The sequence below is a fragment of the Carassius carassius genome, chromosome 21 (genome assembly GCF_963082965.1).
Source record: "Carassius carassius chromosome 21, fCarCar2.1, whole genome shotgun sequence".
Taxonomy (NCBI): Eukaryota; Metazoa; Chordata; class Actinopteri; order Cypriniformes; family Cyprinidae; genus Carassius; species Carassius carassius.
The window spans coordinates 31,038,658-31,053,138 of NC_081775.1; the positions used below are offsets into that span (position 1 = coordinate 31,038,658).

Sequence of the window (14,481 nt, forward strand, 5' to 3'; positions counted from 1 at the left end):
GCGCGCTGAGGAGCTCCACACACTGCAGAGAGACACAACCAGAGACCAGACGACTCAAATCTTACATACACGTGCTTCAGGTGTGAATTATTATTTTGAAAATAATTGTGAATGCATGCTTAAAAGATTGAAATCATTTAAAAATAAATACTGCAAATAATATAGGACACAATAAAAATGTTTAATTTTCCTAACAATTTTGATAGTTGAAATTAAAATTGTATACAGATAAATATAATTTCTTTTTAAAAACATATATGCAAGCTTGAATGCATGCATAAATGATTGAAATGAAAATTAAAAAAATTAACAATATAGAATATAATAAAAAAATTCCCCAAATAAATAAATGCATGATTGAAATTATATAAAAATGAAATAAAAATAAATGTCAAATAAACAATATAGAATATAATAAAACTGTACAGAGAGACAATGAGAAACTAGATTATTACAGTAATAATTATTTTTGCCATCGACTTTATTGCATTTGTAAAATATAGTTTATTTATATGCACCTTAACATATTTATAATAGAATACAAAGAAAACTATATACATCCTTATATAAGAAAAGTAGAAATATAAAACAAAACAATCAATTCACCTTTAGAAATATATATTTACTGAGAAAAATGGCGACGTGTTCAATGCTTATTTTACCCGCTGTATATTATTTATTTTTTACGTTTTATTTTATTTGATTGTATTTCGTCTTATAGTATTATTTGTATTATTTATTTTCGTCAAGGTAATAAGTTGCTTTGATATTTGTGGCCAGTCTTCACGGCGACTCACCGTTGTCGTGATCGATGTCTATGAGTTTATCCAGGAAATCTTTGACGGACGCCACGCTGCAAAGGATGATGGGATGCAGAGGGGTCATCCACTGCTCCTTCCCATGACCCAGCTGAAGGCCCAGGTTCCCCACGCTCTGCAGAGCCTGCCAGAAGAACATCATCCTAGAGCTTCAGATCGGATCGTGTGCAGATAGACACCGCAGGGACAGTATTCGGTCAGTTCCTCTTGTGTTTGAAATTTCGTCAGGTTTCCGCACTTCAAATTCAACATCCATCCTTTATTTTAAATGCAAACTATGTGTGCATAAATGATTGTAATTAAAATGATTGAAATGTTAAAGAAGCAATATAGATATAATAAATCTATGGTTCGCCAACATAAATGCATGCATAAAATGAAATTATATAAAATAAGTAACTGAAATGAATAGAAAGATTAACAATATAAAACATAATATAATTATGATTTTTCCAAAATAAATGCATGCATAAATGTGACAGAAATTAAAATAATCTAACATATATATATATATATATATATATATATATATATTTATAAAATAAAAATAATATTTTTCCAACATGAATGCATGCATACATAATTAAAATGAAATTATATAATTATAAAATAATAAATGTTGGAAAAATAATAATCATATCCTATATTACCGTATTATAATTTTCATTTTGGTCATTTATGCATGCATTCATGTCAGAACAATAATTTGTATTATATTTTATATTGTTTATTTTAATTTATTTTTACAACATTTTAACTTAGGTCATTAATGCATGCATTAATGTTAGATATATTCTGTATTTTTATTTTTAGATCATTTTCATTTCAGTCACTTATTTATGCATGCATTTATTTAGGAAAAATAATAATTTTTATTACGTTCTATATTGTTTATTTTTCTATCCATTTTATATAATTCAGTAACTTATTATTTTTTTATTTTATAATTATATAATTTCATTTTAATTATGTATGCATGCATTCATGTTGGAAAAATATAATGTTTATTATATATATTATATATTATATAGAATATAATAAAAATAATATTTTTCCAAATATATATATTATATCATTATATAATATGGATAGAAAAATAAACAATATATAATATTATTATAAAAAAACATTTCTGACATGTATGCATGCATAAATGACTGAAATTAAAAAATAAACAAAAAAGCAAATACCGTATTTTTCAGACTATACGTCCTATATACGGTAATATAGGACATGATTATGATTTTTCCAACTTGAATGCATGACATATTGTAAAAGTAGGAGCTTCCAAGGTGCATTTACTGGGAGTACATTTTCACTCTTTATTAATTTTGCGATGTGAATGTGCGGCGTACCTTAGCGAGCAGCAGCAGCGTTCTGCTGGTCCTGGCGTCTGCGTGATGCTCTCTCAGCTGGAAGAGTTTGGGCGTCAGAATCGCAGGAGCAAACAGACGCAGGAAGAAGAAGCCACTGATGGCCAAATACTTCACATCCTACGAGACACAAACCGTGAGTAAAACCACACCACCATCATCATCATCATCATCAGGACCTCACCTCGTTCTCAGGTTCTGGAAACTGTTCCTCCACACGTTTATGGAGCTGTTTGAAGACGACTCTCATCACAGGAGGACACTGGGACACCGAGCTGACGATGGCCTCCATGATGCTGCTCAGATACGTCTTCAGGAGCCCCACGCTGCTCTTCCTGACCTCAGCCGCCGACGACAAGCCTTTAAACGAGATACGCCTGCAGAGAGAGAGCGGAGTCAGACCAGCCCTTTTCAGAGGGGTCATACTATACTGCAGTTATATCAAGGTAAAACTTATGAAAGAGTTTATAGACAACCGATATTTATAGACAACCGATAATCACTCATTTTTCATGTTTTATATTTTATGCAAAATAATTATTTTGTTAGATACCATGCATGAATAAAAAATAAAAAAAATCATTATGATTTTTGTAACATGATTGCATACAGAAAGGATTAAAATGGAAATTATATAAAATAAACGATATAGAATATACTTAAACATGATTTTTTTCAACATGAATGCATGCATAATGAAAAATAAGCAATGTAAATTAATATGGAACGTAATAAGTATTAGGATTTTTCCAACAAGAATGCATGCATAAATGACTGAAATGACAATTAGATAAAAATTTAAAATATACATTGTAATAAAAATATGATTTTTACATGCATAAATTAATGCATGAAAAGATAAATAATAAAACAAATTGGGAAAACAGCAGAATATAATAAATAGATTGTTAATAGATAATAAATATGATTTTCATGAATCATACTGTAAATGCATACATTATTGAAATACAAATTCACTAAGAAATTAGATGTTTTAGCTTTTTAAAGTTTTAGTAATTTTGGTGTTTTTGACTATTTTTTGCTGTTTTTAAATATGTGTATCGTTTTTTATACATTTTTTATTTAAGTTTTGGTTCAAACAAATGCTGTTCTTTTGAACTTTGTTCATCAAAGCATTCTGAAAAATAAAATGTATCACAGTTAGTAATAATTATTTTTCAGCTATTTTGAATTGTAATATTTGTTCCTATATTTTTAATCAAATAAATGCAGCCTTGCTGAGCAGAAGAGACTTCTTTCAAAATCATTAAAAAAAGTTGTACATTTGAAGAATAAACAAATGTTTTAAATATATTAAGATTCAGCTTTATACTGTCCTATACTAACTTTATTAATATTTAGAAACCATCTGTACAGTTTTACACGTTTCATTTTTTTTTGTTACTTTTGAATATTTTTATGTCATTTGTGAAGTTCTATATATGTCATTTTGTATTGGTTTTATTTAACTATATCTATATAGTTTTAATACAAATAAAAAAATCCGTTTTAATTTTAATTTTAAAGATTTAGTATGTAATGATGCTGAAAATACTATACTAATATGACATTTTACATACTCACACAGAAAACTTTTTTTTTTGTAATAATATTACATATTTTCACAGTATATCTGATCAAATAAATGCAGTCTTGGTGAGCATAAGAGACTTTTAACAACATTAAACCTTCTGAAATGGTACTGTATGTGATATATTTCAAATATAAAACCTGAAGGCATTCGGTGCTCAGTGACATTTCTCAGGTTATACACAGATCTAAAAGCCCAAGTTTTGGAGAGTTATTTTCCCCATCATGGCTGGTTCCACTAATGGTATACTGCAATATTTCTACACACCTGGAGCGGTTGAGGTCTATCTTGCATGGATCCAACTCCACGTATTTCCTTTCCTCAAAGATGCGGTTGATAATGGGCTTCAGAACTTGGTGTAGATACAGCATCCCGACAGCCTGAGAGACACGCAAGCCGTCTGACTACAGTCACACACTGAAAACACAAGCTCATGTCCCAGATCAAGATCTGCACACACCTTCATGAACTGCTCCATGGCTTTGGAGGCCAGTGAGTTGGACCGGAAGAGTGTGTTTGGATCTGCTGTTGGGGAGAAACAGAAAACATGTTCTGTCCAAGTGTTCTTCAGAGAAAACAGCAACAACCATAGTAAACCTGCCTTTGTCTGTCATCTGTGCATTTATTTCACATCAAAATAAAAGTTTGATGGTTTAACATGTAAAAACTGTAGAAATTAAGATACATTTACAGGTATAATCTAATTTTTTATATGGAATTATAACATTATGACTTTTTTAACAATGCAGTGTTATATTTCTTATTTCGTTTTTATTTAGAAATGTTTGTGTTTTATTATTATTGATAATAACAATAATTAAAAATTATTATTATTTTATAGCCATACTGTGCAGACCTAGTCAGTGGTTTATTTTGATTTTATTTATTAATTGTTAATGCTTTTATTTAATATTATTATTTTATTATTATTATCCAAACTGATTGCACTGTTTTTTTTATATATATATTCACTGTATTTTATGTCAAATCATTTTATATTTTTAAATGTTTTAAATTAATTTTAAATAATTTTTTAAATAAATAAATAAAATAAATTAAACATTTTCAAAGTTATTAAATTGCTTGTTTTATTTTTGTTATTATTTTTCTTCATGATTATTTTTGCTTTCTTTTATGTAAAGCACTTTGAATTGCCATTGTGTATGAAATGTGCTATATAAATAAACTTGCCTTGCTTAATAGCTATTTATTTAAAAATATCTTTATTATAAATTGTTATTATTATTTTTATTATTATATCAATATATTTAGTAGTATATCCTTTTTCTTCTTCTTTATTTTGCAATTTAAATATTTCTATAATTAATAACTGGATTTGTGTCTTTTCTTTTTTTTTAATCATATTTTAAGTAATTAATTTTTTTTCTCAGATATCTTACATTTAGACCCCCCTAGATCATGCAGTCTTATGTGTAATCAGGTCCAAGGTGCTACATAGACACAGAACACAGGAAAGAACTTAACTGGACATAATTCAATTATATTAAATAGGTTAAGGAAATAGTTAAATAAGAGCTAAGAAAAAGTGCATGTGTGCATGCTGAGAGAACAGTGCAAACAGCAAAAATTTGCAAAATTGTTTATGCAGAGGTACACAGCTTTATCCAGTGTTTCTATTTATTTCTATTCAGGAAATGCAAGCAAATGAGTGCATGATTAATTAAACAATGCCAAATTAGCATATTTAAACATAACATTTCAGAAACGTGTCATCCTAAACAATTGTCTTGAAATAATTAATCAACTAAGGAAAGTCTTGTAATTCTCTATTAGTATCATTTTAACTTATTGATCTGCATTTGGTTAGTTCATCCAAAACTTGCCTTAAAGGGTTAGTTTACACAAAAATGAAAATTAGGCTGCGTTTTACCAGAATGGCCACCAGATGACACTGTTTTTCTGTGAGAACATGGCTTGTGTTGTTTGTGTTTGGTGCCATGTGCTCTCTCCTGTCTATTGTCTGACCCCGCCCATCTTGTTACCTCATTAAAGGGATAGTTCACCCAAAAATCTAAATTATGTAATTAATAACTCACCCTCATGTCGTTCCAAACCCGTAAGACCTCAGTTCATCTTTGGAAAACAGTTTAAGATATTTTAGATTTAGTCCGAGAGCTCTCAGTCCCTCCATTGAAAGTGTGTGTACGGTCTACTGTCCATGTCCAGAAAGGTAAGAAAAACATCATCAAAGTAGTCCATGTGACATCAGAGGGTCAGTTAGAATTTTATGAAGCATCGAAAATACATTTTAGTCCAAAAATAGCAAAAACTACGACTTTATTCAGCATTGTCTTCTCTTCCGTGTTTGTTGTGAGAGAGTTCAAAACACAACAGTTCAATGATATCCGGTTCGCGAACGAATCATTCGATGTAACCGGATCTTTTTGAACCAGTTCACCAAATCGAACTGAATCGTTTTAAAAGGTTCGCATCTCCAATACGCATTATCCCACAAATGACTTAAGCTGTTAACTTTTTTTAATTTGGCTGACACTCCCTCTGAGTTCAAACTAACCAATATCCCGGAGTAATTCATTTACTCAAACAGTACACTGACTGAACTGCTGTGAAGAGAGATCTGAAGATGAACGCCGAGCCAGATAAGAAGAATCGAGGAGCTGATGATACTGCGCATGTGTGATTCAGTGTGAAGCAGACCGACACACAGAGCGTCTGAACCGAACTGATTCTTTTGGTGATTGATTCTGAACTGATTCTGTGCTAGTGTTATGAGCGCGGGTAAACCGAAGGCTTGAATCAAGGGCAATCATCGGCAATGACATCATTACGTCAAGCACAAAAGAACCGGTGAACCGTTTTCTTCAACCGGTTTATTGAATCGAACTGTACGAAAGAACTACTGGTGATCCGAAAACCGATGCAACCGGTTCTTGACCCGTGAACGAGTCATTATCTGGCTCGGCTCGGTGTTCATCTTCAGTTTTCTCTTCACAGCAGTTCAGTCAGTGTCAGTCATTTGTGGATTAATGCCAGTGCTTAATTTGTAAATTGGGAAGTACCGGAACAAAGCGGGGCAACGGATCCGGCACGCGATTACAGAAGGGAGAGGTAACGCGCAATCACATTGGTGGACCAGTTGAAGTGATCAAGAGCATGCATCTGTTGCTTTTATAGGGTCTGTAAGGTCATGAATAACATGGAAATGCCATGCGATTTTAAAACAACAATTTCCAGGCCTAAAAACTTTTCTGAGGGGGACTATGTGTTCCTTGGTTTTAATAAATCTTTCCTGCATTTATTCAACGTAGCTTGTAGGTTTGAATAATAAAATAAATCCACACAAAGTATAAGATTAAATCAGTCATTTGAATCCATGAACTCTTTCAGAGCGCGCTTCTCATCAGCGCATCAGTGACCTGCACGCTGCGATACAAGACTCACGACTGCGTCGTCAGTGTTGGTGTTGTATCAGACACGTGCAATTAGCATCAGGCTGTATGAAAAACAAGCTCAAATGGAGTTAACAAGGTCTTTGGCCGGCGAATGGCGAATGGCGAAGGTGGGGAAGTCGTAGCCTAATGGTTAGAGAGTCGGACTCCCAATCGAAAGGTTGTGAGTTCGAGTCCCGGGCCGGCAGGAATTGTGGGTGGGGGGAGTGCATGTACAGTTCTCTCTCCACCTTCAATACCATGACTTAGGTGCCCTTGAGCAAGGCATTGAACCCCCAACTGCTCCCCGGGCGCCGCAGCATAAATGGCTGCCCACTGCTCCGGGTGTGTGCTCACAGTGTGTGTGTGTTCACTGCTCTGTGTGTGTGCACTTCGGATGGGTTAAATGCAGAGCACAAATTCTGAGTATGGGTCACCATACTTGGCTGAATGTCATGTCACTTTCATGAGGAGATCTGTGTTTTGTCCGCATCTGAGGCAAGTGCAGCGCATTATAGCCTATGCCATTATCACCTTTTACAGGTTAGGATATAACGTTTACTGTTTTATGTTTTTTTTTGCTGTTTAATACACTTGGCCAAAATCTCATGATATAAACGATTAGGCACTTATGCACAGGATATTTTAAACGTACAAAAGTATATTGGCTAGATGGCAAAAAAACTACTTCTCCAGTCTTCAAACACACCAAAACAATAGCCTTTACAGACATAGTGTTTGTGTAAAGAAATGCTGTACTATTCAAAGTTATTTGATTACCCTTGCTTTGCAAATTAGCGGAGATCTGTCTCCTCCAGGCTGTTCGCGCGTGTCAATCTGAGTGGAGGCGGGGGAAGTGACGAGGTTTTGCGAGAGCTTGAGGATCCAATGGCATTACGAAGTTTATACTTATCATTGGTTAAATATTTCTAAAACCCTGTGATTTAAAATAATAATAACGAATTATAATAGAGATATGAATTTTGGATAGTTTTTCACAGCACATATCTCTGGCTGCCAAACTGAAACGCCGCCCCTAGAGGAGGGGGATCCGCCAAAATGAGGTGCTGGATCGGATTTCGGAGGTGCCGGATCCGGCTTGTTCTGGCACAAATTAAGCCCTGATTAATGCGTATTGGAGACACGAACCATTTAAAACGATTCAGTTCGATTTGGTGAACTGGTTCAAAAAGATCCGGTTACATCGAATGATTCGTTCGCGAACCGGATATGACAAACTGCTTTGTTTTGAACTCTCTCACACAACAGACACGGAAGAGAAGACAATGCTGAATAAAGTTGTAGTTTTGCTATTTTTGGACCAAAATGTATTTTCGATGCTTCAGAATATTCTAACTGAGCCTCTGATGTCACATGGACTACTTTGATGATGTTTTTCTTACCTTTCTGGACATGGACAGTAGACCGTACAAACAGCTTCAATGGAGGGACTGAGAGCTTTCAGACTAAATCTAAAATATCTTAAACTCTGTTCTGATGATAAACGCAGTTCTCACGGGTTTGGAAAGACATGAGGGTGAGTTATTAATTACATCATTTTGATTATTGGTTGAACTATCCCTTTAAGTTGCTCCACCTGTGTCTCCCTCTTTAGCTTCCCTATTTATTCTCCTGGTGTCTGTAATCCTGTGCTGAGTAAAAAAAATGTCCATATTCAAAATGTAATCACTTTAATCTAGCTTGCGCCAACAGTTGTACGACTGGATTACTCCGAAAAAAAAGTCTTATACACCTAAGATGCCTCGGGGGGTGAGTAAAACGCAGCCTAACTTTCAATTTTGGGTGAACTAACCCTTTAACAAACACTACTAAAAACAAAAATTGATTCAATTAAATATTTCTCATCTTTGTTGCAATCTCAAAGGTACTTCAATACGTCAATAATCATGATCCTATGTGGTTGATCTGACTGACGAACGCATTAAAACTCTTTTTTTTCTCTTTTTAATCTTCCGTCACTCGCTGACGAACATTCCGTTTTATGAACATTCCGTGACTTTTGAAGCTGTTTCCTGTGGAGTTGCTATGGAAACGCCGGCACTGTTTGTCATTGGCAAAACACAAAACCCCATCCGAGTGTGAAAACCCATGTGCTCATGCAACACAAAACAGCATTAATGAGAGAGGAGTTCAGATGGGTAAATATAGCTGGTCTGAGGTCAACACGTCGCCTACACACAGAAGATGCACTGATCTCTCTCACACACACACACACACACACACACACACGTACTGGTGCTGTGGACCGCTCTGGTGTTGAGGTAGTCCAGGAATGGCACGACCAGACCCTGACCCAGGTAGATCTTGACCAGTGTCATGGCCACGTCTTGCCTGCTCTCCACCGTCGTCACCTCCTCCAGCAGAGTCAGCGGCGAGGGCTCGTCCACCTGACAGCAGACGAGGAATTCAACTGATTCGGGGACAATACGAATGACGTCTCATGCCAAGTTCACACGGCACGACTTTAGCAGACACATGCCTGTTCACACGAGTCACACAGTGTGAATTATCAAAGACACAATCTGAGAGAATCTGACCTGTCGGAAATTCAAAATCCTGCTGTGTGAAAAGATTTCTGAATGAAAAATACAGCGATTGAGCGATGACTTACAGCCGATGATCTAGCACAGCGGGAAGTTTGCGTTTTTTTAATTAAGCAATTAGCCATGTACAAACAAACAATGTGGCGATATCAGTAAATTTTTGCATTAGAATATACAGAACAGGTACATGAAGAAATATATAGGCTATATATATATATATATATAAACTGCCATTCAAAAGTTTGGCACCAGTAAGACTTATAATATAACTCCAGTATAAAGTGTCACATGATCTTCAGAAATCATTCTAATATGATGATTTATTATTAGAATTATCAACAGTTGCACTGAAATTTTTTTTTTTTTTTTTTGGAAACTGCGATAAATTTTTCACGATTTTTTGGAGAATCAAAAGTTAAAAAGAACAGCATTTATTCCAAATATAAATATTTTCTAACAATATAAATCTTTGCAATTACTTCTTAACACTTTAACATCCTCGCTGGATAAGTTTTAATATCGTTCAAAAAAAAAGAAAGAATAAAAATGTACTGACCCCAAACTTTTGAAAGGTAGTGTATATTGTTAGAAAAGATTTCTATTTTAAATAAATGCTTCTTTTTTTTTTTTTTTAGCTTTTTATTCATCAAATAAAACTGAAAAAAGTATCACAATATTAAGCAGCTTTCCAACACTGATAATAAATCATAATATTTTCATGATTTCTGAAGATCATGTGACACTGAAGACTGGAGAAATGATGCTGAAAATACAACTAGTCTACATGTTGTGTATGTGAGAACATTTAAATGAAATTAATTAACATTAAATTCCACTATAGCGCTATTTCAAATGAGATTCAAATTTAAATAAAGATTCTACATTTTGTTCGCTGCACCCATTCGAATTCTGTTCGGGAATTTAACTGACATTCTTAATTAGAATTCTGAATGTAGCACAGGATAGAAGAAGAGGAACTAGTTGGTTTGGAACTAAATTTGACAAACATGACATCACTGTGGTTCATCGTCAGTGGTTTAGTGCCAGTATTTTCAGTTGTGGGTTTCATCTATTAATGACGAATAGCAGAAGCACCAGAAGCAGAACTGAACATAGAGTTTAAATGCCATGCAGTGACAGAAACAGCCTGTGTGTGGGATGCACCTTTGATGGCGAGATGACGGCGTCCACCAGCAGCTCGGTCAGAGGCTGATAGCACACAGACGGAAGAATCCTGTCCTCGGTCAAACGCACCTTCAGACGCAGAGCACCCAGCTTACCTCTGAGAAACACGAGAGACAGTCAGTCACGCGTCTGTGTGCTTCATAATACTTTCACTGTTTGGGTTTAATTCTCTTCAGCCTAAATCAGAACTGACCTGTAAGATGAGAAACTGTGGTGTGCAATAAGCATTTTTTGAGCATCATTACAAATTCCTTTAGACTGGAGTTTCCCAAATCAGGGTTCAAACACAAACGCAAACTAGTGTTGAGAAAATGCTAGCAGACTGCAAGACTTGCCATTTACAAGAATACACAAATACAAATATCAAATGTCTCTTATATCAAGATACATTTACTTGAGATAAATTAGGCCTTGTTTACTGACACATTTTTATTTATTTATTTATTTATTTTGCTTAAAATAAAAAAATAAAATCTGCTGCAGGGGTCATAAAAATACAAATAATTCAAAGAGAAAATAAGGATTTTTTTTAATACCCCATGCACTGACAATTTTTTTTATTCTTCTCATTTTGGGCATAAACTAAATTTAATTTTGATAAATGTTTCAGTAAAGTTTTAAGCGCTTAACATCTCAAGTAAATGCATACTGAATTAAGAATATTTAAATATTTATACTGGAAAACAAGACAAAAAAAATACTGAGGAAGTATTTATTTATTTATTTTTGCAATTTAATTAATTAAATTAAAACGTTTAAAATTATAAATAAATATATTTTAAAATAAAACCGAATAAAATAAAACCCTTCTATTAAATATTTAAAGCTTATTGTTAACATTATAAAATAAATATATATATTAAAAATAAGACAATATTTTACGTGTTTATCTGCATTTCATGTGACCACCAACTGACATGCAAATGAGTCTGAAATATTAACTTGAAATTTCTGGGTATTTTAAGAAAATATTTTAATGGTTCGTATATGATAATGATTCAAATAAAATGTGAAAATGAAAGAAAAGTCTCAATTTGCCAAATTACATTCACATCAGTGCAAGTTGCCTCAGATTTGCCTTTTACACACTATGTATATCATAATATATTTTACACTATATATTAAATATATCATTTATATACAATTTTAAAACAGATTGTTGCTGTTGATAATGGTTTAAGCTGATTGATTGAAATATTTGACATTAAAGACAACACAGATATAATTAATAAGGTAATTACAAAACTACCCTTTCGAATGAAATAAATTCACCTGGAAATCAATACCAGAGGGGAAAGATGTTGCCCTTTAATGCAATGTTAATTTCCAACATTGGTCAATTCTCTTCGCTAATGTGAAGTGAAAGCAGCTTGTCATTAAATTAAATAACTATCACACAAATAATGTGACTTATGAATGTGATTGTGCAACACACACACACACACACACCTGGCGTCGTCCTCTGTGTTTCCCAGCGGCAGCAAACGAAACCAGCCCTGCAGCGGAGATCTGTGCAGACACGAGAGAGGGATCTCCACCTGTACAACCCACAAACACACACAGTCAATACAGTGCTGTCATCATCATCATCATCATCCTGTCCTCGTGCTAGAACCCCTGAAGAAACAACCCCATACTGGATTCAAGCAACATGAGGGTAGATTAAAAAAGATAATTTTTAGGGGAACAATGCCTAAAATGTTCCTTACAAACACAATGATCAAAGTGTTTCAGAAAAATGTGTTTGCATTGTAGTTGATTCCCGTTTTTTCACATTCTAAGATCTGATATGCACCTTGGTGTTTTTTTTTAATGCAATATCCCATATTTCACACATGTATTCAAAGATGCATGGATGGAAACAGACTGCTTCCATCATATTTTGTTTAATGCTTATGCACAAAGAATCTTAAGATTTTATGCATGTTTTCCAGTGTTGGGGAGTAACTAGTTACATGTAACGGCGTTACGTAATTTAATTACAAAATTATTGTAACTGTAATTAGTTACAGTTACTAAGAAAAAATGAGTAATTAAATTACAGTTACTTATGAAATTTTTAACGATTACAAAGGGGATTACATTTGAATATTTACACATATCCACATACAGATTTAACTGATTTCTTTCCCAAATTGCACTGACTATCCTGAGACATACCGCCCTAATAATTTCCGGGATGCGGAAACACAGTCTGGTTCGTAGAATCCAGTCATAAAAACGGAATACCTACCGCGGACGAATATGCCACATTTTGGATGACTAAATCAAGAGTAGGTCAGTACACTTGAATCAAAACATGACATCGACTAGTGTCTGTGAATATTAAGCCCCAAAAATGCAATATATGACTCCTGCACGTTCTGCGTGTCTGTGGAAATCAGGCGCGGACTGGACACCGGGAGAACCGGGACAATTCCCGGTGACCTGGCAGACGATTTTGCCCCACTATTTAATATCATTATTGTATAATTGCCTGCCGAATGTACTAAAGCGATCATTTGCGAATCCGCCATTTGATAATTAAATCTCTAATAAGTCATGAAGTGTTAGTCATGACTCGCGCGCTCTCCGCGCCTCCGCCAAACGGTTTGGATCAGACTCAGAGTAATCAATGCGAGAGAGAGAGAGAGAGAGAGAGAGAGAGAGAATAGAGTGGATTGCTGGAGCAGAGAAGCAGAACTCCTGTTCAGGGTTTCAGGTCAGTTTCATCTTTTGTCTTTGTTTTTTTATTTATTTAATCAAGCAGCAGCACGTTGCTCATCAGTCATCACTCAAAATACTATATAAAGGACATCATTATTATCTGTTGTAATGTTACAGTAGTAATTTAGCTGAAAAAAAATCAGATTTTTTTATAGGTTTAGGGGGAGCTACGACAGACAACAACACAACCCTTACGAAAATTAACATTTTAATATTTAACTATAAACCCAGGGAAAATGGTTACTATTGTTTAAATGTGGTAACCAAAAATATAAAATTATTTTACCAATGTATTTATTTAAAGATAAATACAAATCCATTTGCAAAAAAACAAAAACAAAACAAGGTTATTTTACTTTTATATAGGCTAATAAAAGCATGTTTAACTTTTGTAAGGGAAAAACATGACTCGTGTACAATATTAGGATTTTTCTATAAAGATATTGTAGTATTGTAGAGTATTGTATTGTAAAGTATAGTTTTGTTCAATCTTAAGTATTAAAGTCATGAGAGAGATGGACAACGGCAAAATAAAGAGACTGAAGAGAAAAATGGAAGTGAAGGTGAAGTTCAGGAGACAACTTTTAATTATTTTGCATGTCCCCAAATTAAAGATTTAAACCTTTTTTTATGTCAGGTCCACACAAAAAATAGTTTTGTCCATGAATTTGTTTGTATGAGTTTGAATTTTCCAGTATGAATTTTTTTCCCAGTCCGTAAATTAATGGCAAAGACATGGTTTCATTTACTACACATAGGCCTACTGAAGCTCGCAGTGTTTTCAACCTCTGCCATCTCAATATAGGAGTACACGAGCACATAAACATAATTTCT

At 33.9% G+C, this 14,481-nt stretch overlaps 1 protein-coding gene across 1 annotated transcript in view; it reads right to left on the bottom strand.

Moving 5' to 3' along the window:
• LOC132098145 (rasGAP-activating-like protein 1) overlaps window positions 1-14,481 on the bottom strand; it is a 38,608-nt gene that overhangs the window by 9,163 nt on the left and 14,964 nt on the right. The window contains exons 8-16 of the mRNA XM_059504309.1: window positions 12,391-12,479; window positions 10,921-11,038; window positions 9,447-9,600; window positions 4,243-4,307; window positions 4,050-4,162; window positions 2,376-2,568; window positions 2,174-2,311; window positions 798-942; window positions 1-22 (exon numbers count right to left, since the gene is read on the bottom strand). The exon at window positions 1-22 is cut by the window's left edge and continues 151 nt beyond it. Coding sequence (XP_059360292.1) covers window positions 1-22; window positions 798-942; window positions 2,174-2,311; window positions 2,376-2,568; window positions 4,050-4,162; window positions 4,243-4,307; window positions 9,447-9,600; window positions 10,921-11,038; window positions 12,391-12,479 — 1,037 coding nt within the window. The remainder of the gene's footprint in view (window positions 23-797; window positions 943-2,173; window positions 2,312-2,375; window positions 2,569-4,049; window positions 4,163-4,242; window positions 4,308-9,446; window positions 9,601-10,920; window positions 11,039-12,390; window positions 12,480-14,481) is intronic.